Here is a 27,361-nt window from a genome sequence, read left to right as displayed (position 1 = left end):
ATTATTTTAACGTTAAAAAAATGTTATTCCTTTACATGTTATTTAAATGTTTTAAATGTTTTTTAAAATCTTTTGCCAAAGGTACAATATTTAACATGCAAAATACTTAAAGAAAAGGCTTCCCACAATGATTACATGAGATATCCTAAATATGAGTTTTCCATCATTTTTGACAATGCACATTATGATAGCACATCATTCAAAAGTAGTTGGTGTGTGAAGCTTCTTCAGATCGAACGTTAGCATCCAATATGTTATTTATGCAGAAACTGCCTATCTAGTAGGATTCATTTTAAGCAGGTCGACAGTCACTCTCTTCCTGAGTGGCCATTTTGATTTTACACTTGACATTTTCCTTTGCAGTTATATTGTGAAATAGAACATCCTGTTCTTTGCTGAGCCCAGAACTTCCACGGAACAACTATTCATGCCCTGAGTCATGCCTATTCCTAATGTGGAACGGTGGCTAAGTGCCCCCAAACACTGTGAAGGTGTGAGTCTTTATAAGTATTCAGATAGCAACATATCAACACACAAGTAGTTTGTTTATGATGTCCTTTTTATTGACATTAATATTCGCTTCTAGTTTGAACCTTGGTTGGCTACTGAAATTAATAAATGGTATAGGATGTCATCACACTCTCTCCAGAACAGATGCTGACAATACAACACTCTCCCATCAAATCCTGTCAAAGCTGATTCCCATAACCACTAAATTGCCTGCCCTTTTTATGTAATTAATTTGAGTGGAAAATGAAGTTTACCATAACAGAATAAACAGAAAACATTAGCTAATTGTTAGTGCTGGCGTATTTCTAAGGTATTCAACAGAAAGACAAACTGTGAATGTAAACATGACTTCCTATACGGATTCAAGACAAGAAAATTAGAACTCTGCTACAGCCATTTGAGTAATCACATCTGATCCACGTTATTTATTAGTTATTACATGCTCAAGTGATTCAAAGTTGTACATTGCCTAATTTCATTCCAAAGCAAACATAACGTACTTTTTTAGGCATTGTTACAATTTTTTTTTGATCGGATGAACACAATATTTCTATTTCACACGTGAAATAGAAGCAAACTGATTATCAATTAGATTAGTACAAGGGTTCTAGAACTTTGCCTTGGTGAGCATCCCTTAAGACAAAAGAAACTACCATTATAACCTTCTCCAAACACAAAGAGATGCCTTAGCCTGGCAGAGCTCAGAGTCTGGGGCAAGAGGACCAAAGAAAATGGAAATGATGAGGACCACACTTGCCCAACATATAAACTGATCTTCATTCAGGATGGAGAGAGGAATGACTCTAAGGGAAAAGAGAGTGTTATCAATCAATATCCATTAGGTACTGGTACATTAAGTCTGTCCTATTCAAGATGCAGATTGAAAAGGTGGATTTCTTGGGAGATACATGACAATTATCCATCCCTTTTTAGATAGGCCCACTCTTATTTGAGAACTATGGGGTTAGTGATATCGAGAATGGACTCATCTCAGAGTGGGTTGTTTTGAGTATCCTAAACCTAACCAATACTCAGTTTTGATCTCTCTCAATCACTATTCTACTTTTGGGCCATTCAATAGTTACTTAGGAGGCACTGGATAGCCTGGGTTCCACTACTTCCTACTCAAAGGGATCACGACACAACTCTTTTTCTTTCATAACCGAAGCATTTTTGGTAACTTTAAATTTTGGTTTTCTTTTTCCATTATAATTCTCCTTTGCTTTTTGTTCTCTGAATGCCAAAGGCATCCATTTAAAACTGTGGCCGTGCTCCAGTGGCGTACTATATTAGAGTGGCACACAAGCAGGAGCTTCCCTGCTGTCATCTACAAGCAGGGGAATGATCTGCATAAGACAAAATACAATCCCTGTGCATGTACAGAAAGCTTTCCTTCATAGGAGAGGATGAGGAAGGACTCTGTGCACATCAGACTCTACATCTCCTTGGTTAGTCACCGTTAAGGTGGACTAAATATGATACTTGAACAGCTGTCTCTTATTTGACCAGAGAAATAGGGAAGTACCAAAGAGTCATCCCCCACACTTTTCCTTTGTTTTCTTTTGGTCTCAGATCAACATATGAAGTGCAGAAAAAATGCTGGTTAACTTTATTCTCTGCCAGAAAAGCTGGTTTGGCTTTATTCATATCATTGTAAAAACAAAGTATTCACACCAGCAGCAAATACATTGATGCCAACAAAAGTAGTTAAAAAAATCCTCTTTAAGATGCTAACAAATTTACTTACAAACACCTATATTTATTATTTCATAAATAGGCGCAACAGCTTCCATAAAAAAAGATTAAATACAGACCCAGTATGAAGAAACAATAATACATAGCCATATGTAAAGGTTATAATTTAGCTGTTTCCAATCTGTTTCTGCATCTAATAAAATATCAAGAAAGCATTTGGCAGTTTTATACAGAAGAGGACATAAATGACGTTTATTAACCGTTACACATAAAGTGATAAAAAAGCAGTTTTAGGCAGTACAAAATAAATGTGTTTGCTCTTTTCCCAACACTAGATTTTTTTCTTTTTAATAACTAATGACACAAAGCCAATTTCTGTTTAATTAAATTCATTTGGGAATAATTTTCCTTTTTTTTTTCTTTCAAAGAGTTTGAAAATATAGAACTATTAGTCAGTTGCTTAAAAATGAAGTAAAAATATGAATGTTTGCCAATTTAACCCCCTTTGTGAAATCAATAAACTGGAATGAGCCAGTTTCAAATTACAATTAGCTACAAAAACATTCACATTTTATACTCTAGGAGAGTGTAACATAGATGCTATTTACAAACTTGCTATGACTGCTACATCAAGCCATTTAAAAAGTCTTTAGTAGTTTCATATAAACACCCATTATGAAAACCAATGGAAAATCCAGGACTTTTATCCAAGACATCTACAGTTGCTAAGGCAGTTACTAGCGCAGCACTTCACAGCAAAAATAAAAACCAACATAAAAATCTGAATGGTCCAAGCCCTCTCCCTTAAGGAAAGAAGAAAAGCAATGTCCATTAAAGGGTGCTGAAGGAAAACCTAAAACAAAGAAAGGGGTGGAGGAAGAAGCAAGACTAACTTTTTTTCCCAGAGTGATGACCCACCAGCTCAAATAGTCCTAAGCGCTTAGCAATTTATATTTTCTAAATAAATGTAGAACTGCCTCGACTGCATAAAGCAAACCATGATGAAAAGACTTCCCTGCGTTGCTCAGTGGAAAGAAGAGGTGCTTTCCCCAAACATGTTCAGGTAAGGTACAAAGCTTTGTCCCTCTGCATGGCCCTGTTGAAAGAGAGAAATGGGAGGAGGAAAACAAGAGGATCAAAGCTCAGAGATATTCAGAATCAAACAATAGTGCTGGTGCGAGGTTCCTGGTGGCACTGGAGTAAATCCCTGAAGGAAATCCCTAATGACACACTGGGCACCACTGCCATTGATACTGAGGGTTCAAGGTTGGCCTGGCTGCATGAGCTGGCCAATGAGGTATGGCCAGCTGAGCAGGTAGGCTCACGCCAGGCAGTGCAGGGGTGTGGGAAGTTGGAAAAGGGGGGCTTCCTGAGTGGGGAAGGTCCAGAAAGGGGACAGGATTGGTGGAGGCCTTTGACATTACAATGGGTTGTATTTTTTCCCCCTCTGAAAAGTGGCCCAATCCTGGGACTGGGCTACTTTTCAGAAGAAAAAACACCCTACGTAACAAGCGGTGAGCAGATGCATTCTGGGGGAAGAAGGCAAAGTGTCAAAGGTGTGCCAAGTCAGAAACTGGCTATGGACCCACCCATCTAAGAGGGAACACTTGCTGTGGTCAGCTTCTCAGATTCCTCAATCATGGCAGATCCCTGCCATTTGCTTATGAGAGAGTGGGAGACACCTGTGCCACAGCCACTATCTTCCACTCCCAGTAAATTGGGGATGAATAGACGGTGTGGGGCTTTCCCGACACAAGGGGAAGAGTTTGCTGCTGGGAGGATAAAAGGAGAAAAGTGGCAGAAGTCCTATTGAACATTTACAGACATCTTGTTTACGGGTAAGGAAACCTGGTGGATTTTGAGTCCCAGTTAACACCCTCTCTTCCTTTTTCTATAGGACTTGATCTTAACTTTCCAAATGGGCCAAGACTTGTTTGTTATTAAGTGTGTGAGAAGTATTGTAGCTTGTGGTTAGAACTTTGTCCTAAATATCAGTTTCCGTACAATACAGTTATCTAATACAGTACTTGTTTCTTAATTTTCTCACAAGAGATCTATTAGCAAGCAAATGCACCGGCACTTTCTAACCTCATTTAGCAATACGGATGAAAAATAAACTCTGTAATTGTTGTCCAGCTTTTGTCATAAATATTACTCAACACAAGGTGGCATTCATTGGCTTCTCACCCATTACTGCAGTAATCATTATTCCAGTCCACACTCTGTGCTGGGGGATTTCTGCACCCTGAACGAACGTACTCCATTGCTTGGGTAACAACTTGCGCAGCTGTAGAAGTTGGGTTGATAATATTCTGGTAATCAGGCTGGAGAGTAAAGCCCTAAAGAAGAAAAGAGAGAGAACTCAAAGCAAGGTTTGATTATCCAAGTTAACCGCTCAACTGGAAGTCCTGACAAAGTACCAAGTTGTACTGCGATGACGTTCTCAGGCTTGGAGGAGAAGGAAAATAGGAAGGGTCCTTGTGCTTTTTCAACAATCATTTTAATTGGTTGAGAAGAAATGCTAGATAACACAGTGCTATAGCACAGAACTCCAAGATAAAGAACAGAGACATTTTAAAGCCATGAAAAAACAACTTGTTCAACATGAGAAAATAAAAGAAAGGTCTGTGTCTCTCTTACAGCTTGTATTTCGATTCAATCCAAGGATACTCTGTTAGTTAATTCCAAGAATATGCAACAGAATCTTTTTGAAGGAGGCAGGCAGCAGGTGGCTGAGTGTTTTATTAGACTACACCTATTCACAATTATTGTTCTCAAACCCCTTTTATTTGGTTCAGTCACAAAAGGACCATCTGCTGCTTCTTTTATTTGCACTTCTTTCTCAACTACACAAAAATTCAATGAGAGCTTTTTAACAGTTGTTGGACTAATGTAGCAAAACTTGCTTTTTTGTTTTGTTTTGTTTTTTCAGCCAGGAGTGAGCAGGCTTAAATAGGGTTTACCAAAAGCAGGCCTGCTGATCAGGTTTTCAAGAATGTGATGCATATAGTTTCCATACAGTATGGAAATCCATGAAGTTTATTTATCCTAACCGGATGAAAGGCAAGGATGCCTTTAAAGGCATAGGAACAACAATAAACTTGTTAATGCTTGTTTGAGGAGAACAGACCAGGTTGGACTAAAGAGATGAGTTTCCCAAGGATGATGGAAGAGGGTGCACTGGTTGACTCAAAGAATTCATCTGTTTAAAAAGACCTACTTTGGGTGGAAGCTGAGCATTTGGGAAATGTTAGAATGCCTCATTTTAAGGGGTTTATAAATATAACCTTATTTTATTTCATTAATGCTTAGACCGCTTTTCCAAGAGGATCAAAGCTGTTTACAAAAAATGAAAGAAGCAACACTCAAACACATAGGGTATTTTACAACACACAGTTGTATTCTAAGGGCCCAATTCTATCCAGTTCTCCGGCACTAATGCAGCTGCACTGGTGCTGAGAAGTTTTTTTTTGTGTGTGTTTTTTTTTGTCGACTTCGACAACCTTTAATGGCATCACACATAATAAATATACAAACACAAATATAAAACCACAAATAGAGGTACACAAGAACGAAAACATAAGGAAATTGCTCGCTCAAATACACCAGTCAGGGCTGCCCTAAACTGTTAGAAATAAAAACTTTTGCAAGAAACTCAGCAACAAGAATCGTAGTTTTTTGTGAAAAGTCATATAAAAGAAACGCTGCGAGAAGGTTGGGGGGACCAGAATAACTAGAAAGAACGGGGCCCAGAATAGAGCAGCGAAGCTTACTAAACACAGAACAAACGCAAAGAAAATGAGTGACAGAATCAGGCTCTATGCCGCAGTGGTTGCAACGCCTTTGGTCAAAAGATACCCGAGTATATCAACCATTCAGCACTGCAGAGGGGAAAATATTTAGCTGGGCTAGCATGAAAGCCCTCCTCTCGAGGGGATTCGTAAGAAACTGAAAATAAGAATAACCATTGGCAAAAGAGGGGAAAATTCCATAATAAATGGGGGAGCACACCCGGTTCAAGTTAGAGGATAGCTATAGATGTTCAGATTCCCAGAGTCTTTCGTAAATGAGGGATAGCGCCTGATTGAAATTACAATTAAAGAGAGAGTCAAGATGAATGCCTATAGAGGCTAATTTAGATATACAGTTCACAGACCAGGAGGATTGAAAAGGGTCTTTAAGAAAATGAACAAGAAGGGAATCCGGGTCAGTCTTGAAAAAAAGACGTAACCAGAATTTAAAAGTAGATTTCCAAGCCAAAGTTGAAGGGAGATGTGCACCCAACTCAAAGGACAAAGTAGACAGTTTAATGTAGTTGGGGACCCCAAGGATCCGTCTATAAAAGGAGGCGGCCAACTGGTCGACTTTATTAGACATGGCATGAATCTAAATTGGAACCCCGTAAAGCAGGCGACTAACCATTTTAATATTAAAAATACGAAGCGCAGCAGGGAACATACTGATTCCCGGCTGTATGGTGAAATTTGGTTATCGCACCAATTAGATGTGAGGAAGAAGCTATCACGGAGTTCCTATGGAAAGACCACTTAAGTTGATGATGTGTAGAAGAATGCCAAGATATTTAAAAGTTTTGACTTGTTCAATAGGCCGGTTATTGATTGCCCAATAAAGGGGCCTCCAGGATTGGAAAAAATAATAATAATAATAATAATAATAATAATAACTTTATTTCTACCCCGCCTTTCTCCCCGAAGGGACTCAAGGCGGCTTACAACATATTAAAAACAATTTAAAAAACAAATAAAAACATATTAACACATACTAAAAACAGCAGTCAGAGTAAAAAAAATAGGTAAAAAGAGCATAGAGCAGCAGCAAGTCATAAAAGAATCAGGCCTGTAAAAAATATTAAAAGATGTTAAAAGGCCAAGAACTCAGAAGGCCTGTTTAAACAGAAGGGTCTTCAGGCCTTGCCGAAAGGTCTCAAGAGAGGGAGCCATTCTTAAGTCAAGGGGAAGGGTGTTCCATAGCGTTGGTGCCACTACAGAGAAGGCCCTATTTCTTGCAGCCGCCCCACGTACCTCCCTAGGCGGTGGCACTTGTAAAAAGGCCTTCTCTGATGACCTGAGAGGGCGAGCCGGATTGTATGGGAGCAGGCGATCTCTAAGATACCCTGGTCCAGAGCAGTATAGGGCTTTAAAGGTCAATACCAGCACCTTGAATTGGGCCCGGAAACGAATGGGCAGCCAGTGCAGCCGCTGGAGAAGCGGACTGACAGGGTCGAACTGCCTACCTCCAGTAACCACACGGGCCGCCGCATTCTGCACTAGTTGCAGTTTCCGAACCGTCTTCAAGGGCAGCCCCACATAGAGTGCGTTACAGTAATCTAATCTCGATGTCACCGAGGCATGGATCACCGTGGCCAGGTCTGCACGATCCAAGTACGGCCGCAGCTGGCGCACCAGCCGAAGCTGAGCGAAGGCCCCCCTTGCCACAGCCGCCACCTGGGAATCCAGGAGCAGCTGCGAGTCCAGGTGGACCCCCAAGCTGCGGACCTGCTCCTTCAGAGGGAGTGCAATCCCATTCAGCGCAAGCCGATAGTCCAGCACCTGCATCGAGGATTTCCTAACCAGGAGAGCCTCTGTCTTATCCGGATTTAATTTCAGCTTGTTAGCCCCCATCCAGATCCTCACTGCCTCCAGACAGCGCTCCAGGTCCTCAACCGCCACCCTGGAGTCTGGAGGAAAGGAGAGATAGAGCTGGGTGTCATCAGCATATTGATGGCACCCCACTCCAAACCCCCGGATGACCTCTCCCAGCGGTTTCATGTAGATGTTAAATAGCATGGGGGACAGAATTGAGCCCTGTGGCACCCCGCATCTCAAGGGCCAGGGTGTCGAACAGGCATCCCCCAGCACCACCATCTGGGACCGACCCTCCAAGTAGGAGCGGAACCACCGCAAAACAGTGCCTCCAGCACCCAACTCGGCCAATCGGCCCAGAAGGATACCATGGTCGATGGTATCGAAAGCCGCTGAGAGGTCCAGCAGGACCAACAGGGACGCACTCCCCCTGTCCAGTCCCCGGCGTAGGTCATCCACCAAGGCGACCAAGGCGGTTTCCATCCCAAAGCCCGGCCTGAAGCCAGATTGAAAAGGATCCAGATAATCCAGATAAACCAAAAAATCAAGATTTTGGTTTTTTCCTCGTTAATGGATAAGTGATTATGCAAACAATAAGTTTGAAATAAAACAAGAAAATGTCTAAGACCCGAACTGGAAATTGAGAGAAGAGCAGCAGCATTGGCATATAATAGGATGGGGACAGGCATTTTATTTAAAAAAGGGGCAGACTGCTGAGAAGTTCAATAAGACTGGGCACTGAGTTATCCTTTTGCTTGAGTAAAGGGGCTTGTGTGTGTGGAAGTGACAGCACATACTTGCTAAAGAAGAATGGTTTTAGCTTCTTCCTAAAAACTGCAAGTAAGGGTATCTCTGAAATGGAGTTCCTCAACAGCGGGGACAACACTAAAGAGGCCCTGTCTCTTTATGCCTGCCAAATGGATTGCAGTTAATGGTGAGGCAGAGAGCAGGGTCTCCAATGCAAATCTCAGGGACGGGACAGACTCATGCTACAGAATGATGTCCTTCAATTAACTCACTATTTTTAATGTTACTCATGAGATGGTTTTAAACTTTTTTGCTTAGTATTTAGCAAGCAGTCTGACATTTTCTCCACCAAATGAATTATATCCTATCTAACTATCCACAACAACCGAATGGTGCAAGTGTCATGCTGGCTCTTTCCTACTGACAAATCAGGAGCAGGCTTTGATAATATGTACGTCACTCACTTCTTCGGAATAAACTCTCCCTAACACAGCAGCAACAAGGTTAACCACAGTTAAGATTTGGTAGGGACTGAAAATCTCTGCTTGAAGTGGGGTTCAGACAGTGATCCTGCCAACATTCACAAGTACCTTATTTGGAATAAGAATGAGAAGACCCTGTCCCTAAGAAGTTCCTGAAATGTTCAATTCAGGGAAGCTCCCCTAACTCATATGCGGTCTAATCTAATATTGATTTAACTTTCAAGGTTTTGCTATAAAGTTTTTGTGGCTTAATGAACAGCTAGGTAGAAAGCTGACAGGGTTTGCTTACAGGAATTGTAAACTATCCTTTTTACCAAGACTCCAGTTCCCCCAGGCTTGCCCACAGCTCCAAAGAATTCCCTTTCAGGGTGTTTGCTTGGCTTTCTTTGAACTGCGATTAGTGTCCAGGCAATTTGTGGCAAATATAAACAAACTGTTCAGGAGCAGTTGAAACTTAGACGTTATGACAAGGTATAGTCAATGGTATGAGTCAATTTAGAAGTCTTGAAAAAATGGAAGGTTCCCTCCTCCCCCTCCCCCTCCCCCACAAACATCTTCAATAAACATATGTGAAAAAGAGCTAAACTACCGCAGTTTATGGAATGGACACTTTATCCCAATTTGGAAATGGTCCAAGGGTCTAATAACTTGATCCTATGATTCTTTACTGTGAAACAAGCCCCACTGCTTACTCCCAGGTAAAGTGCACAGAATTGCAGCTGAAATCAGCACACTGTGATGTATCTGTTTTGAGATTGGTTTGCAGGTCTGTGTCTTGATTCATAAACCACATCCTTCAATCAAAGAGGCAATCATCTCCCTGGGCTATACTACTACTCATGAGTCAAAGAATGTGCTGAAGCAGGAAATGGAAATGGAGTCTGCATTTCATATCATACAGTTGCTCCAGCTGTCAAGTGGGTAATTTGATGTTTATATGGGAAATGTTTTGGAATTGTCTGATTTGATGCTTAGACAGGAACTGCCAGCTCTGATGAGTGGCTTTTCTTGAATTTTTCCTATCAGTTTTTGCATGTCCTTGTTCCATGCATAGAAACTCAAATCAGTAATGGTTTCTGACAGAAATAAATACCAAAATATACTATTAGTTATTTGAACTTTCATTAACAGGATTTGTTATTCCCCAGAAGAAGAGTTTCTGTGGCCACAATAACTACAAGACAATGCAATATACAAAGTAGTTTCATCTCCTTTCCCATCTGTATCATCTGTGCATCAGATTTGGTTATCCTAGTATTTTAATTATTCCTCCCACAATTCATTTGAAAATCTTGATGTTCTAGTAATGTTCGTTGAAAACGTGTACATAGAAGCTAACACAATATAATTGAAGAATTCCAGAAATTCAACACTAACAAAAAGCAATCAATCCACAGCTTCGCAACAATATCAAACGGAATATAAAAAATGAGATATTTGGGCCACTGTGACACAGAAATATTTAAATCTTATGTTACATATTTTTGCAGACAGTGATGCAAAAACAAAACAACCCAGAGAAAATAGATGGTCTGTGGGCTAATGAGACCATGCTGAATGGTTTGTATTGTAATGCTCAAGATAGGATCGCCAACTGTTTTGTGACATGCCTCGAATTTTAAGTTTCATTTTCTTGCACCAGACTGAAATAAAAATAGGGGACTTGATAAAGATTAATTTGATGTCAGATGGGACATTTGCTCTTTAATTAGATTTCTGTATCCCTAGCTGGGGTTTTAGTGTGCATGACTGTAGCAAGAACTAAAAAGCCCGCAGCAGAACCTAGACTCTGATCCTCATCTCTACACTTTACTGGGAACTAATTTCATTTCCTGCCTGTCTGGAAAGGTATTTTCAACAGGCATCAATGTTTTTGTCTTCACAACTGATTTATTCATCAATCTCAATGTGATGTTTTTAAACCTTTAAATTACATCCAAATCCTGAAACATCTGTTTATTACACAAGGAAATTGAAAATCTGTCTGTGTGATATCATACAAAGATTTTCCCTTAAGGTTATAAGGACAGTTGACAGATATTAATGATTTCCCCCCTCTTCTCAACTGCATTCAAAACATGGTGTTGGGGAAAAAATGGCGGTGATGGAAGGGAAGATTGGCAAAATACGGCATGCCTAAGAGTTCACTGAATAAAAGAGACTTCAAAAAAGGAATGATGCTACAGTTTTTTTAAAAGGCTACCTACAAACTAGTACTGCTACAGAAAACAGAATCAACGGCATTTTAAAACAGTAATCAACATCAGTATAATCATTATGTGTTCCATAGGGCCCACTTCCAGACTACTTCCACAGTTCCTACTCATTCCCAGAACTCTGGGATTGAGATCTTGGGACCAATGTTTTGTTCTAAGAAAGAAGACTGCTAAAGGGCAAAAGTATCTGGGCCTGCTATCTATGCAGTCCTACTATCATTCACAACATTAGAGCACTCACAAGTAACCATGAAGGAGAGAGCTTAGAGATCAGTACATGTTAGTAGGACAGAGTAGGAGAATTGGGATATGCAGATATAGATACACACATGTGATGAGAATTTCTCATGTTATAATTTACAAAAATGCCCTGGTGTTCCTGTAGGGGAGGCAAAACGCTAAGTTTTTCAGGCCCCTGAACACCTGTGTAAAGCAGCCTGTCTCCGTCTTCAGAGCCATTCATGGATGCAAAAGCAAAGCGGAGGCATTTCAGGCATTGTGTTCCCCCCACCTGATCACCAGTGATGGCATGTCAGGTCTTTTTTGATACAGGTAGGCTTACTAACAATACATGGCCTTTGTTTCATTTCAAAGGCAATACAGGTGGCATTTTAGTGCAGGCCTTTTATTCTCATTACTGTTATTCACAATATCGAAGAAACAGAGCAGCAGAAGCAATGGCATCCAAGTTTTCATGACCAGGTTTTCAGGAACACACAGCCAAACACACTGAGCTTTCTAAAACATAGTTGGCCTACAGACACCCCTGACCTTATGGTATGTTTTGTTTCCAGTGACCATAATATTCCTGCACACATTTCTGTTAGCCTATGAACATTACGAAAAACTTGCCTAAATTAGCTAGATGACTTCAAGGTTGCCTTTATCTAAAGAAACTCATGATTTAAAAGGTACTATTTGACACATGACCTGTGAGGATCTTCAAAGAGACGAAAAGAGACTCATCTAGTTGAGTTAGCAACATAATGGATTCATTATAACATATATAAGTTAAAACACATTGAGAAAAAAATAATTGGACAAAGTCGCATATATTGAGACTCTAAATTAACTGTCAACACTTAGAAAAACACTTTGATCCCATTAGAGCACAGCAAAATGAAAACATCTGAGTAATATATTGTTGGGGGCAAGAAATCCAGCAAGCAATGTTAGCCTATAATCAAAATGAAAATATTATCTTCATATTATGATGTACGTTGATGGTATTATACTCTGAGACTTCTAATATGAGAAAAGTTATTATCTCAGAAAGAAAAAGGAACTTAGGTTAGGTTAGGTGATGACAGAGGGAAGAGGGGAATATTTTTGGGAGTGAGAAATACACTGGTACTCTGGTCTGCTACTGAAGAAAAAACATGGTACATTGATGCTCATTTGAGTACTCTTGTGTGTCTTTGGTCCAAATCCTAACCAACTTTCCAGCCCTGGCATGGTGGTGCCAGTGGGGCACCCGCTGCATCCTGTAGTTGGGTGGCACTCACAGAGCCCTCCTCAAGGTAAGGGAATGTTTGTTTCCTTACTTCAGAGCTGCATTGTCCTTATGTCAGTGCTGGAAAGTGGGTTAGGATTGTGCCCTTTGATGTACAAATGAATGCAACAGAGTATCACATTTCCAAATGGTAAATGGTTCCAGTAACTGTTCTCATTAACATGTTTTTTTTCCTCTTCTGCTGGCAGTATATTGGTTTATAGCAATGTTTTTCAACCAGTGGTACTTGAGATGGTGTCTGGTGGTACCTGCAGGACTCCTGGACCCCTGCCGCCTGGCAGGGAGACCAGGCATGAGATGTAATAAACAGAGGTAGGAGGCTCAGCTTGGCAGGCAGAGCTCCAAAGCATGCTTTTCCGCTCTTGAGAAAGCCCTCCACCCGGAGCCTCTTACTGGTGTTTTTCGCATCTCATCTGGGCTCCCAACCTAGAAGTAACTGGTGATGATGTTATCACCAGTTACTTCTGGTGGTACTTTGAATATGTGGACTATGTGAAGTGGTACGACTTAGGACAAACACTGAGAAACACTGGTTTATAGCAACCATACGAAAAATCAAACATAAATGGAGAAAGAAGCAGCTCAATTCATGCAACAAACTAGTCTGTGGATATCACTGGTGCGATAAATATGGCTGTGCAGTCAGGTTTTTTTTTTAATGTTGCTAACATGGCCACCAGTTTAAGACAGGCAGAATCAAATATAATAGCAAATAGGGCAGGTCTGATTCATAGTTATGCTTGTCCTACACATACACACATTGGAACTTTTGATATGGGCAGGAAGCAGAGAAATCCCCTAGCCTTTCTTCACAGGTTGCCAATACCCTTTGGAGCCATAACTTGCAGCTGCCATACTCAGTATAGAACTTAGAACCAAAGAAGAAGAGGAGAGTGATAAAGCTATTGACAAAGTACTGCATGAACTTGAAATGAGTGGAAACTTAAATGGGACTTACTTGCTGCATTGTAGGTGAATGTAAAGCAGACTGGACCTGCATTGGTAGCTGGTTCCCAATGGACTGGTGCATTGTAAGCGGCTGGTGTTGTTGTAAGCTGAGATGTGGGTGAAGAGGAGGGCTCATTTGAAGGGATGGAGGTGGAGACACAGCCATGTTTGCTATGGAAACAGTCACTGGCATTTGGTTGTTGGGCTTAGGTGCTATGTTCCTTGGAATATTGGGATGTATGGCTGTTATGTGAGGATTCATTCCTGCTTGTTGGTGATAATGGGAACTTAGATATAATGCTGAATGAGGCTGTGGAGATCCATGGAACACTGACTGCTTTGCATTCATCATCTGAGGTTGCTGGGATACTTTAACATCCACAGGTTCATTGTAGCTCTGTTTAGGGGAAAAACAAACAGATAATACTTCAAGATGAAATGTGCTGATATTTGAAAGACACAGTAACTGCAGGTATGTGCCATTCTCAGTTTGTACTGCATTATTAAAGGTCAGCAGAACAACAATTTATATGACACTATTATGGATATATCTAATGCTTTATTACATAATTGTGTCACTTCTCCATCACATAATCAGAGCCCAATCCAAACCTCCCTCCTAATGATGCAGCTGTGCCAAAAATGGTGTGTGCTGTATCCAAGCATGCGTGGGGTAGATTGAGAGGCTTGTAAGAGGAATTATTTCCCCTTACCCCTCCATAAGTTTCCTGCTTTGCAACGGATATCTTCAAACCTGCACCAGCTATGTAGCTGGTGCAAGTTTGAGGAGAAAAAAAGGGTGGGGAGGCTTGGAAAAGAGGGGATAGGGTCTGGCTTGTGCCATTGCTGCCGGATCCACCCATCCAGCCACCCCCCACCCCGCGATTTCAGATTTCGAAGAAATTGGAAAATATCTCAGTGGATATTTAAAATTAGATTCAAAATTAAGTTAACCAAGAATAGATTTTTTGGGAATCATCTATGGAGAATAATTCTCTCCACTAATAACTTCCACATAAAATTTATTTACCCAGTTTCCATATAAAATTTATTTACTCAATTTTGCTCAGGTTCCCCCATAGTCACAAGAGCTGACATAAACTGGATAAGCTCACATAAATGCAGCAAAGAGTAAGAGATTAACTCCCAAGGGTTTGCTGGTAGATGTGTACCTGAATAATAATTTCTCTCCTAGGGAAAAAGTTGAATGAATAACTAGCGAAAGGTGAAACATGCCAGAGAAAAAAATGGTAAAATGTGCCTCGGAAAGGAGGCTACGCTATGTCAAAACAAGAGTTGGAAGATGCATATATGCCCTTATTCTATAACCTCTATGTCACATTTGCTCCGTTTACAAGTCAAAATAAGTTTAACGTTACTCCAGGCACTCTGGGGTCACTGGAGCTTGTGAAGAACCATTTGTATTCCTTTTGATGTATGCACCATCACCACCAATCAGCCAATATGCACATTACAGAAATTGGTTCATTATGTGCAATGATATACAAAGAAAAAGATGATAACTTCATATGCCCAAGTCAAGCTGCAGTAATGATGGCAACAAAAACGTATTTTCTCCAGTAAAGTGAGCAAAATTAAATGGAAATGATAAACGGAATTCAATTCTCTGTGCGTAGGTAAGGCATATGTGTTACACCCACACACAAAGTGGTAGACTAGTACAATGTGCACACAGAAAAACAAAACACTTGAAAAGGCAATAAAGCAAGAGATATAAAATGTTGCTTTTTTTATTATAGTAGGATAAAAGAAAGGTGGAACATACTGACAGAGGTTTTACTTTTTTCCATGCTCAAGGGCAAGTGGGTTTTGCACTCTCAAGCTCACCTAACTGCAAGGAGTGAGGATTGGCTAATACGATTGTTTTACATCTTGAGTGATACATCTGTTTGGATTTTATTTACTAAAGAGAAATGTATGAGTTTTATAAGTCACAGGTAACCTGCTCCCAAGTCTGGGAAGAAAATAACATTTTATCCAGCCTATGCCCAATTTTTAAGAAGCCCCTTATTTCAAACAAAGGGCAAAGAGCTTATTAGTTCAAAGAAACACAGGACAGACTGATGGCACAATCCTATAGGTGCCTAGCGCTGCTATAAGACGCATTCCAGTGCACATCAGAGCACACAGCACAGCCACTGCTGCAAGCAGAGAGTGGCTAGCTCCATGCACCTGCAGTCACTGAACACCAGCTGGCACAGGTAAGTGTGCAAAGGGATCAGAAGGGAGGGGTGGTGGTGAAATGGGACAGGAGGAACGGTGCAATGATGTGGCGGGGAGGAAAGCAGATTGGGAGAAGGAAGGGGGTGGGTTTGGCAACACTGAATCCTAACCACCTTCTCAGCCTTGATCTCCCAACTCAGGTCCATGCAGACTTGTGCCAGCTACATTGCTGGCACAGGCCCAAGTGGACCTGGAGGCCTGGCACGGGCTTATCCTGGGACAAGCGAACAAATTTCCCTTACCCCAAGAAGGCCAAAATTCACCCACAGGATACAGCAGCCACCTCTTCATCACCATACAAGGAATTAATTAGGATTGCACTGTGAATCAGGGTGTTTTTTTTTAACCCTTGCAATAAGCTGAAGCAGTGAATAAGAGTATGAGACTCTTCCACACTTGCAATTTCAGCCTATGTGATGTCTTTAGTGGTCCATAGGTTCCCCGGAAAGAGCAGGAACCGAAGTGCAGATCAGAAGAGTTTGAAATGGAAATAATGATAAGGCAAAGAATCCAGAGTGTTGGAAGTCAGCAGCAGACCTGCACTGGACAAACGGGGCAAATGCACCAAGAACTGAGCCCATGTGCCTCCAGGACCGCGCAGGAAGCCTTGCTGTGGCTCCCGATGCAATTGGAAACTGTACTTCTGGTTTTCCAGAGGTACAGTTTAAGACCACAGGGAAACCTCAGAATGCTTCCCCAGTTGGTTCTGGAGTTACGCGAGGTTCCGTTTTGTCGGTAAGCATGGGGGGGGGTTGCATGGTGCACAGGGGACCTTTGCCCCAGGGCACCTCAAGGGCAGGTCTGTTACTGTGGGGAGTAAAGAGTTTTGGAGAAAATTGCTGAGGCAAAGCCAATGTAAGTGTAGTAATGGAGCTGGATTGAAGCTCCAATGCACTGGGCAGCAGAACGACTTCTTAACAGCTTTAAAGAAAAAGACATTATTAGTCCAAAAGGCAGTGCATGTTTGATTTATTATTACATTTGGGGAAAATACATTTTTCATTTAGTTCACTTTGGAAGAAAGTCCAATCTTTCTAAATTGTATAGAATATCCATGTTTAGTCTTGAGGTTGGAAGGGCTTATTTTCCCATTTGTTACTATGGAGATCTGCAGTTATGGATAACACTTCTTCCATTTAACAACAACAACAACAACAACAACAGGTATTTATATACCGCCTTTCTTGGTCTTTATTCAAGACTTTATTCAAGGCGGTTTACATAGGCAGGCTTTATTAAATCCCTATTAAATAGGGATTTTTACAATTTCAAAGAAGGTTCTTTCTTTCAAGAACGACTACATTCAAGGTGTTTCATTCCGATCTGGCTTCACATTCTGGCCTCCATCCTCCCACGCTCAGAGCAGATGGAATTGCTCGGCTTCAGCTTGTCAGCTGCTCCAAGGTCGCACGGTGCCGGTGGCCTCGAACTGGCGACCTTGTGGATGTTATCTTCAGGCAGATGGAGGCTCTACCCTCTAGACCAGACCTCCTGCAATTTAAAGTTGCAGGTTGTGCAGGCGTCTTTTTTTATTTGCTCAGCAAAGTATGGCTCTTTGGCCATACCTGGCCTTCTTTGGTGGCCCCACAGCTGCCAATCCAGACATGAACAAGGCATCCCTAGGACTGTCACATCTTAAACTGCTTAAACTCATAAATCAATATGGACAGAGCCACAGCTCTGGCAAAGGTATCTGATGGCAGACTACTTTGAGACAGCACTATTTGCTTCTTTGGGGAAGCCCTCTTAACTGGTTTAATGGAGCCCTCTCCAGTAGTTTACAGGTAATGTCCACATTGTTCCTGATTTAAATACTGCATATTGGACACCATCTCTGTATGTTGATGACGACATAGTTTGGTCTAAACGGGACATATCTTTTAAAGAGATTTAGGTAGCTGCTCTAGCCTGGAGTCACCCACATAAAATATTTATAGGTATCTATTCAATAGGTAAAATAACAAGTCTTACAGTCAGCCTGAACAACAAAAGACTATGGTAAACAATAAAAAGTGCTTGTTTTTTGAAAAATGTAAAATTGCAAATCACAGCATTTTAAATAATGCTGTACAATTTGCGAGACACATTACTTGCAAAACATAATAAGAGTTGCAACTCAGGGCAGTGCAAAAGCTTAGTCAGTATTATAAATAATGTTATAATCTGAATAACATTATATAAAATGCTTTGTAATGTGATTTTTACGTTATATATTTATTTCTACACACATCAAACAGCTTGACTATAGCCCCATTAATTTCAATAATTCTAAGACTGGAATGGAGAGAAAAAGCTTTGCAAAAAAGTTCTGGCAAGCCTACCAATATAGTTAATGGGAACAAATGTAAATTTGTATCATCTGTTCCAAAGGAAAGATGATCACCATTTGGCTTTTGGTAAACCTAAGAAAAAGTTTACAGCATTGAAAGACCAAATTTCAGACCTTTACTGCATTGCTCTCTTCGTCATTCTGAACCATTGCAGCTGAATAAATACAAGACTCAAATGTGATGCTAAGTCTTGCTGCACCAGCATATCCGTGCTTACAACAAGTTACAGCCACAGATACTGCACACCAACACACTGTGACCCAAAACACATTGCACTAATTGACTCACTGACCTCACTTTCCAAAACAAGCAGTGTCTCTCTTAACTCCATCTTTGTTCCTTAAGCTGACATTCCTGAGAGTCAGCCAGACTTGGGCCTGGAGTTGGTGAAGCCCACCCCCCTCTAATCAGAATCATCCTAAGAAAGGGCCATTGATCCAAACAGATGGCTATAGCACTGCAAGTCATCTCTGTCTTCTTCCTCTACTCTAAGGTCTTGCAAATTTGGGCTCTCTACGTTGGCATAATTGTAAGCACAAGTCTTCCTGTATAATAAATTAAGCTTAACTGCCCAGTGGCCAGGCCTTCTGGACAGTCTTTTCAGATCCATTCTCCAGGAAGCCTCTCCCACCAAGAACCTAAGCAATGGGTGCAATCTCCCCCCACCCCACTCACCATATTTCTCTCCCCTTTGACTGAAGTGCAGTTAAGTCTTTGTGCCCTTCTAGGACCCACCTGAACTCAACCAAGCCATGAAACTTCCGGCTGCACACTCAAGAGATGTTCCAGATACCATTAGACACATTCTAATGTATTCTCTATCCAAAGTTCTATAATGACTCCTCCTCCTGGAGCAGCATTTTGGCATTTTCTTCCCCACTGAAGGTGCCTGCGCTGTTCGTAGTTTCTCCTTCCAGTGCGACTTCTACTCTGTAGAAGTCCTTTTTGGTAAGGTTTTTCTCACTTAGAAAGTCTCTTGCTTCAGTAGCTGCCAGAGCAGCTACTTTCTCTGCCCTTCAAGAGGTACCTTTTAGGCTTCATTTTCTTTTCTCCCCAGGATCTGAAGCCGTGCAGTCCAGCCTTACTTTGCAGAAGGATACTGTACCCCAATCTACCCAGCAGATTCAGGGCAGGTAATTTCTCCTCTATAACCTTCGTAACAACTCTGTATCCCTTCTGAAATCCTCTATTCTGTGGTGACTATTTGAAACTTGGTAATCCTGTTATCTTCTCTCATCTGGTCATCTCTGATGGAGGTCTCCTTAGGTTAAGGGGACTTGCTGGCAACATGACTCTTTCCCTTCTTCATTCAACCCATGTCTGTCCAAATGGAGCTATTCACAAGTATTCTTTCACCCACAACCATTTAAACCTTTGTGCAGCTGATCTTACAAGAAAACATTGCTTTTTTTCCTTATTGTTCTATGTCTCTTAATACAATCAATATTCTTTTGGAAAATTCTGTCTTGTGGTTACTTTTGGCCCAACTCTTTGAATTGTTTGCTCTGCTATCCAACCAATGGTCTCAGAACAGCAGTACACGGCATTTCAGCCCTCTAACTTATAAATTCCCCTGTTTTAGTTTAATTCCAGGTCAAGCAAACTGTGATCTGAGACTGTGTGCGTGTGTGTATACATGTAATGGTGGAATAGCAGATGTATGTATAAAAGCAGAGTTGACAACATAATATTGCAGGTGGCAAATAGGCTCAGGCTTGAGAAGGTAATGATCAGACAACACTACAGAGATTATTTTACATTTTAAAAGATAGTACTGAACATACCGTGTTTCCCCGAAAATGACCTATCCCGAAAATATGACCTAGTGTGTTTTTTGAGAATTGCTGAAATATAAGACCTACCCTGAAAATAAGACCTAGTTATGATCAGGGCCAGGATGGGGGGGGGCGGAAGGGGTCCTTGGGCAGGGGGGTGGGTGGACAACGTGGCCAGGAACGCTGCACTCCCATGCCCGCCACCTAGAAAGCGCCTGCTGTGCTGTCTTGGGCAGAGGACGCTGAGGAGGAGCTGAGGCAGGAAGCAGCAAGCGAGGCAACCCTGCCTACTGGGCTCTGAGGCTCTCCACACTTTCCAGGGAGTAAGTCTCATTAACTATAAAGGGACTGACTTCTGTGTAGATAGGCAGGCAGAGAGGCATCCTCCTGGGTGCTGAGGGGATATTTTTGTAAGGTATATTTTTGTACATGAATGACTGTAGATTGTTGTACATTAAAAAAAATAAGACCTACCCCGAAAATAAGACCTAGCGTGTTTTTTTTTTGAGCCAAAAAAATATAAAACTGTGTCTTATTTTCAGGGAAACACGGTACTACATCCCACTTCACTCAAGTCATGCAAAGGGCATACAATTGTTAATTAGATCATTCAAGTAAATTAGGCTCCCGCTAACCTGAGACCAATGAAATCTTCAATAAGTCAATATTCAGAGTTCCAGCTGGCTACATAACAATGGATTTTGCTTTATATTAATGATATTAAGTGATCTGCTATATAGATTACATTCTGTCCTAATACCTCATTTATCTCTTAGAAAAAGGGATATCAACATGTTGCAGTGAGGAGCATATCATGCTGCTGAACATGAGATACAGAGAATGGGACGAGTCAGTTACTGAGCAGAATGTACTATTCATTGGCAGACATAGGTTTCTCAATAGTGACTATTTTTTTTATTCATTTATAGCACTGAACTCTTCCTTCTAATCTGAAACCATAAAGAGAAACAAATGGGGCTTAAAAAAACTAAATTAAATTGCAATTCACAGAATTAACCTCAAAACTTAAAGGGACAAAACCAATTATTCTATATATTACAGCAATCATGATACAAAAAAGGCTGGAATGACTATGATCTGTCCCAATACATAGATTATGTGTTACCTTGGATACAAGGCTTGCCCTGTATGCAGCTAACTGCTTCAAATACTCCTTCTTAGCTGCTTCAGTTTTCTTTTTGTATACCTGAAATACAAGGAAGAACAGTAAGTCAGAAACTGGCTCTGTATTGCTTTAAAGTCAAGTCATGCAATCTGCAATACATACATACTGATAACATGTTGTTGATCATCTTCCATCCCTATTGTCCCTGCCATCCTCCTTTACAAACTTACTGAGGAAAAGTGGCAAAATAACAATTAAAATGTGCAAAATAATGTTCACAGAGTGCAGGCCTAAAGCCACGTAAACAGTTGGTAGCAGTATGATCTGACTAATGTTAATTTGCAAAGAAAGCAATTTAAGGGGGGAAAAAATCAACTAAGAGCCTATTTACAAAAGTTATCCTGTTTTCAGAAGCATAATTCAGAAGTTGTTTGCCCGAGTTGCACTGAAGAGGCTCCAGGTACTTGCAGAGAACATCTACCCAGAATCGCAGTGCGGATTCCGAGCCAACAGGTCCACCACTGATATGGTATTCTCCCTTAGACAGCTGCAGGAGAAATGCAGGGAACAACGACAGCCACTCTTTATAGCCTTCATAGATCCCACGAAGGCTTTCGACCTGGTCAGCAGGGACGGCCTCTTCAAGATTTTCCCCAAGATTGGATGTCCACCCAGGCTCCTCAGGATCATCAGATCTTTCCACAAGGACATGAAGGGCACTTTTGTCTTTGATGGCTCCACATCAGACCCCTTTGACATCTGAAGCAGAGTGAAGCAGGGCTGTGTTCTCGCGCCAACCTTGTTTGCAATTTTCTTCACTGTTCTGCTGAAGCAGGCTTGTGAAACTGCAACAGAAGGCATCTGCCTCTCCAGACTGAGAGCAAAGTCCAAAGTCCAGCCGAAATGTCTGCGTGACTGCATCTTTGCAGACAATGCAGCTGCCACCGCCCACTCTGCCAAAGATCTCCAGCAGCTCATGAACTCTTTTAGCAAGGCCTGCCAAGACTTTGGACTGACAATCAGCCTGAAGAAAACACAGGTCATGGTTCAGGATGTGGACTCACCTCCCTGCATTGCAATCTCTGTGCATGAGCTGGAGGTTGTCCATGATTTTGTGTACCTTGGCTCAACAATCTCCGACACTCTTTCTCTGGATACCGAGCTAAACAAACGCATCGGTAAAGCAGCTACCACGTTTTCCAGACGCGCAAAGAGAGTATGGTCCAACAAGAAGCTGAAGGAACATACCAAGATCCAGGTTTACAGAGCTTGCGTCTTGAGTACACTTCTGTACTGCAGCGAGTCATGGACTCTTCGCTCATAACAGGAGAAGAAGCTGAACGCCTTCCACATGTGCTGCCTCCGACGCATCCTCGGTATCACCTGGCAGGTGATAGTTCCAAGCAACACAGTCCTGGAACGAGCTGGAATCCCCAGCGTGTATACACTGCTGAAACAGAGACGCCTGCGTTGGCTTCGTCATGTCGTGAGAATGGGCGATAGTTGGATCCCAAAGGATCTCCTCTATGGAGAACTTGTGCAGGGAAAGCGCCCTATGGGTCGACCACAGCTGCGCTACAAGGATATCTGCAAGAGGGATCTGAAAGCCTTAGGAATGAACCTCAACAGATGGGAAACCTTGGCGTCTGAGTGTTCTGTTTGGAGGCAGGCTGTGCAGCATGGCCTTTCCCAATTGAAGAGACACTTTGCCAACAGACTGAGGCAAAGAGCCAAAGAAGGAAGGCCCATAGCCAGGGAGACAGACCAGGGACACACTATACTTGCTCCCAGTGTGGAAGGGATTGTCACTCCCAAATCGGCCTTTTCAGCCACACTAGACACTGTGCCAGAACCACCATTCAGAGAGCGATACCATAGTCTTTCGAGACTGAAGGTTGCCAACAAGTGAAGTGTCCACAATTACGCATGCATTTTAGAAGCATGTTTTAAGCAGTTAGGATGTTTTGCTCCAAATCAGTGTTATTATTACTACCTCCATGTAGAAGCTACTAGAAATGTATTCTGCAAGGCTGTAGCTCCATGCATAGACTGTCCTATGGACAGGGTGACCAGATACAATGGAGGACAGAGTGCCTATACATTTAAACATTTTATAGAAGAGAGAATTTTTAAACCTTCCATGTTGAGCTGCACTACCAACATTCCTTCTTCTATACAGTGGTTAAAGGTATAGGCATTCTGTCCTCCACTGTATTTGGTCACTCTGCCAGTGGATCAGCCTAGTCACTTCGAGCATCTCTATGCCATCCCTGAAGTGTATGGTACTGATATGGAAGTTATCCATGCAGTTGGGACAAGCAGCTTCCCTTTTACACATGACTTTCACATGCCATAACTGCCAGAATGAAATCTTTCCATGTGGTGGAACTTCTATGTGGTGGACTAGTTAGAAAGAAGTCAATTAAATGTGTTTGGAGAGGAAATGTTGACTGCAAAAGCAACAAGGCAATAAAAAGGTGTGTAGGCCTATGTGGACCAGCATCATTCCTGAACATGTATTCTTGATCTGTCAGAAATGATCAAGCCTTGACAGAACCATCTGCTCAAAGGGATACCATATAATAAGATCAACCATTACAATAGTGGAAGTGATTTTCGCTGTTGTAAATGAGTGCCAATGGAGCGCAGAGCACTCTGTCGGTGGCCATTTTGTGCTCACTGCTGTGCGTCAGTTAAAGCTAGATACTGCACAGACCATTTTGGTGTGGCTACATCAGTTGGGGGAGGGAGGATAGCACTTGGGCTCTAAGGCAGATTAAGAGGTCTCCCATGTTTAGAGCAAAGTATATTTTCTGTAACAGGGGATTGTACCCTAAGGAACACATAGGAAAATAAAATGGCATTTTTGTGCTGTTCATTATATGATTGCACTTGCTCCTGGTGTGGAAGGGATTGTCACTCCCGGATTGGCCTTTTCAGCCACACTAGACGCTGTGCCAGAACCACCTTTCAGAGCGCGATACCATAGTCTTTCGAGACTGAAGGTTGCCAATATATATATATGATTGCACAAATACATGCAGAGAAATCTGCACAACAATAAGGTACAATTTTTATGTACTCGTATGACATCTTATGCAACATGTTTCACAATGTGTTATGCCAGTAAAAAGTCCAGTTCTATTTGGATTTCTGTGTGCAAGGACTTTGTATCATCACTTCCGCATGCACAAACCCCCTTGCACGAGTGGAAGAATTTAGGGTACCTCAAGCTGATATAGCTGGTTCTTTTTATTCCACCATAAAATGAGATTCTTTTAATCTAGAGCATGCACACAAACTTCCAAGCACATTTGCAAAATTATCTGTGAAGTGGTGCCACATTATTCTTATGAAACATGGTTTATTCCATCAAAGCTGCATTTTCAAGAGCATGCTGGCCCCTCTGATCTCTGCTGGGAAAACCCAGAGGTTGCTTAAAAGGATTAAAGATTTGCATCCCAGGGAAACATAAGATCATAATGGAGAAACAAGCATCCTAGGATACGAAAGCTGTAAAGATCGAGAGAGGAATAAAAATAATAGATTGGTTCTAGCTGTGCAACGGCATGTGTGCATTCTTTTGCAATTTCTTCAGATTACAAAGCTCAGTTCATTTTGTTTTAGAAAGGATTTATAACAAGTTGTGTTTCTGAGTTGATTGTTTGTGGTTATTGCTAAAACGTATTGTTTGTTTCAAGGAAATGAAACACCCGTTAGTTGACAGTTTTTTCCCCTAGCATCTAAAATTAAATTTGCCCGACCTAGAAGAACAGGGAAGAATGCAAATTGCATTTCTGTTTGAATACATCTACATAATTTTTGTTCTTTTTTCAAAACAAAAATAGAGTCCAATAAGAATAAAAGATCACAGAGATTTATCCCTGACATCTCTCATTTTATAAGACCAATTAATGATTGGGGCTGTGTGCGCAACCAGTAGAATGCACCTATCATACAGATAACATGCAGTTTTTTTCCCCATTCAGTCATGTAAAGTATTTGGTACTAAGCATCTCTGTGTGATACTGCTGTGCAAGGTACTCTACCATCAGTCTTGCTGGTTAATATGGCAACTGATAGCATGCCAGAAAAATATTATGATGACACTAGGTTAGTAATAGTAATCTTGAAGGCACAAGCTCTATTCAAGCACTATCAACCTGACATGATGAACATTCAAACTTGACAACTCAGCTTCTTTATGATGATTCAGAATGAGCAATAAGTAGCTATGAATTATACATTATTGGCGTTCCCCCCCCCCCATATCCGCAGATCTGGTTCTCCATGGTGCCCTGTGTCCACTAACTTGTGTAGGTTCTTATCACTGGTGCCAAGTGAAGATGTTTATTCCTTTTACAGGACGTTATAAGCATGAAAGCTTATAGCAAGGACATGCAGGTACGTAGCCTGAATGCTTGAAGAGACTAAGGCCCAAATCCTAACTAACTTTCCAGCACTGGCATAGCGGTGCCAATGGGACATGTGCTGCATCCTGCAGTTGGGTGTCACTCACTGAGGCCTCCCCAAAGTAAGGGATTGTTTGTTCCCTTACCTCAGAGCTGCATCGCCCTTATGTTGATGCTAGAAAGTGGGTTAGGATTGTGCCCTAATTGAATGTTAACAGGAAGCAGGAAGTTAACAGCTTCCTCTTAATGTTTGATGTAGCCTCTTCAGACATTCAGAATGTCTGCCTGAATGTCATGCTATAAGCTTGCAAGCTTATAGAGTCGTGTAAAAGGAAGAAACATTTGCACTTGGTGCCAGCTGTAAGCACCTACACAAAGTTAATGGGCATGGGGGGACCATAAAGAAACATTTTTGCAAAAGAACCTAAATGATGTTAATGGACATGGGGGTAGCCATGGAGATATTTATGGGGGGTCCTAGAACTAATCCCGCATGGAGTGTCTGTTCAGGATGCCTGTATCCATTTTTGGTTTCACTTTCAGGTGGTTTTGAAAATGATGCAAATTATAGCTTGAGGGATCTCTAAGGCTCCACACAGATATTGGAGTCATTGAAAAATATAGCATTTAGATCTGTTTGTTTTGTTTGTTACTTTTTAACCAACTTGTGACTTAATTGAGATCTGGCCTGACATCTAGTTAACTGAACTATTATTTTATTGTCTTTTATAATACTGTGAGCTGCCCTGGATCATATGGTAAAGGGCACAGAATAAATGCAAACAAAGAAATAATCAATCCATTCTGGATTCAGTCAATTGGTGTCTTTGCATGTGTACAGAAAGAGGCAAACAAATCCTAATTAGTATGCTTGTTCAGAAATTCAAACCTGGTTTTAAACAGATTTTAAAATTGCTCTTTTTTCCTAATTTATTTCAGTCCAACCTAATCCTTCCTCAACCCCCTTTCCTTCTGGAGCACCAGTTTTCCCTGGTAGAATTAACCGCTGTTATCTATTTACATCAGCAGTGACATTAACTGTGGTTTGGTCTCACCAGGCCATCCAGGTTCAAATTCCTGCTCAGCCTCAAAGCTTTCTGGGTGACCTTGGCCAAGTGGCGTCGCTAGGGGTGTGTGGGGGGTGCAGGTTGCACCGGGTGACGTGCACAGGGGGGGTGATGCACACTGGGGGTGGTGACAAGCTAAAATTGCGGTGGTTAGGAGTAATACCATCATTTTATATACCATTGGATGCGGAATTTCTGGCAGAATGCAATGTAAAACACCAGAGTGAAATATCTCCTTTCTATCAAAAGTTAAGGCCAAAAAACCAGCGAACAAAAAATGTATGGAGCCCTATGGAAAGTGAAACTGAGCCGTATCGCGTGTTTACTCGCAAGTAGGTGAACTTGCCTTAGTCTGTCGGAAAGGGCAGGCTGAGAGAAATCCAACGACAACAGAATGGTCCTGATCCAATGAATGCAGTCCCCAAAAACACCTGAGGAGAAAGTCCCTCCCTCCAAGCAGATGAATGTACTGAGCCCTATGGAAAGCGAAACTAAGCCTCACGGATGCGTTCTCGTGAGTAAGCAAACGTGCCTTGGCTAGTGGTCAGGCCAGGCAAAGGGGAATGTGAAGCCACCAAAATGGTTCTGATCTGGTGGAACTGGAGCTCATCAAATGCTCCAGAAGGCAGCCTCCCCCCCTCACTAAAAAGGATCAAAACAGAGGCTTCAGCTAGTAAGGTGAACTTTTTCAAG

General features: G+C 41.6%; 1 protein-coding gene across 3 annotated transcripts in view; it reads right to left on the bottom strand.

The window, feature by feature from the left end:
* Positions 1–580: 580 nt before the first annotated feature.
* The window catches only part of TOX (thymocyte selection associated high mobility group box), a 258,369-nt gene continuing 231,588 nt past the window's right edge, over positions 581–27,361 (bottom strand). For 2 of the 3 annotated variants that reach the window (XM_066624058.1, XM_066624059.1), the window contains exons 6-9: positions 21,190–21,270; positions 13,725–14,111; positions 4,393–4,544; positions 581–3,301 (exon numbers count right to left, since the gene is read on the bottom strand). In XM_066624058.1, the coding sequence (XP_066480155.1) occupies positions 3,265–3,301; positions 4,393–4,544; positions 13,725–14,111; positions 21,190–21,270 (657 nt within the window). In that variant the 3' untranslated portion in view covers positions 581–3,264. The remainder of the gene's footprint in view (positions 3,302–4,392; positions 4,545–13,724; positions 14,112–21,189; positions 21,271–27,361) is intronic. The other variant, XM_066624060.1, reaches the window with a different exon arrangement.

The sequence above is a fragment of the Tiliqua scincoides genome, chromosome 4 (genome assembly GCF_035046505.1).
Source record: "Tiliqua scincoides isolate rTilSci1 chromosome 4, rTilSci1.hap2, whole genome shotgun sequence".
Lineage (NCBI taxonomy): Eukaryota > Metazoa > Chordata > Lepidosauria > Squamata > Scincidae > Tiliqua > Tiliqua scincoides.
The sequence above is the reverse complement of the archived record's forward strand: the minus strand, read 5'-3'. Positions and strand labels throughout refer to the sequence as shown.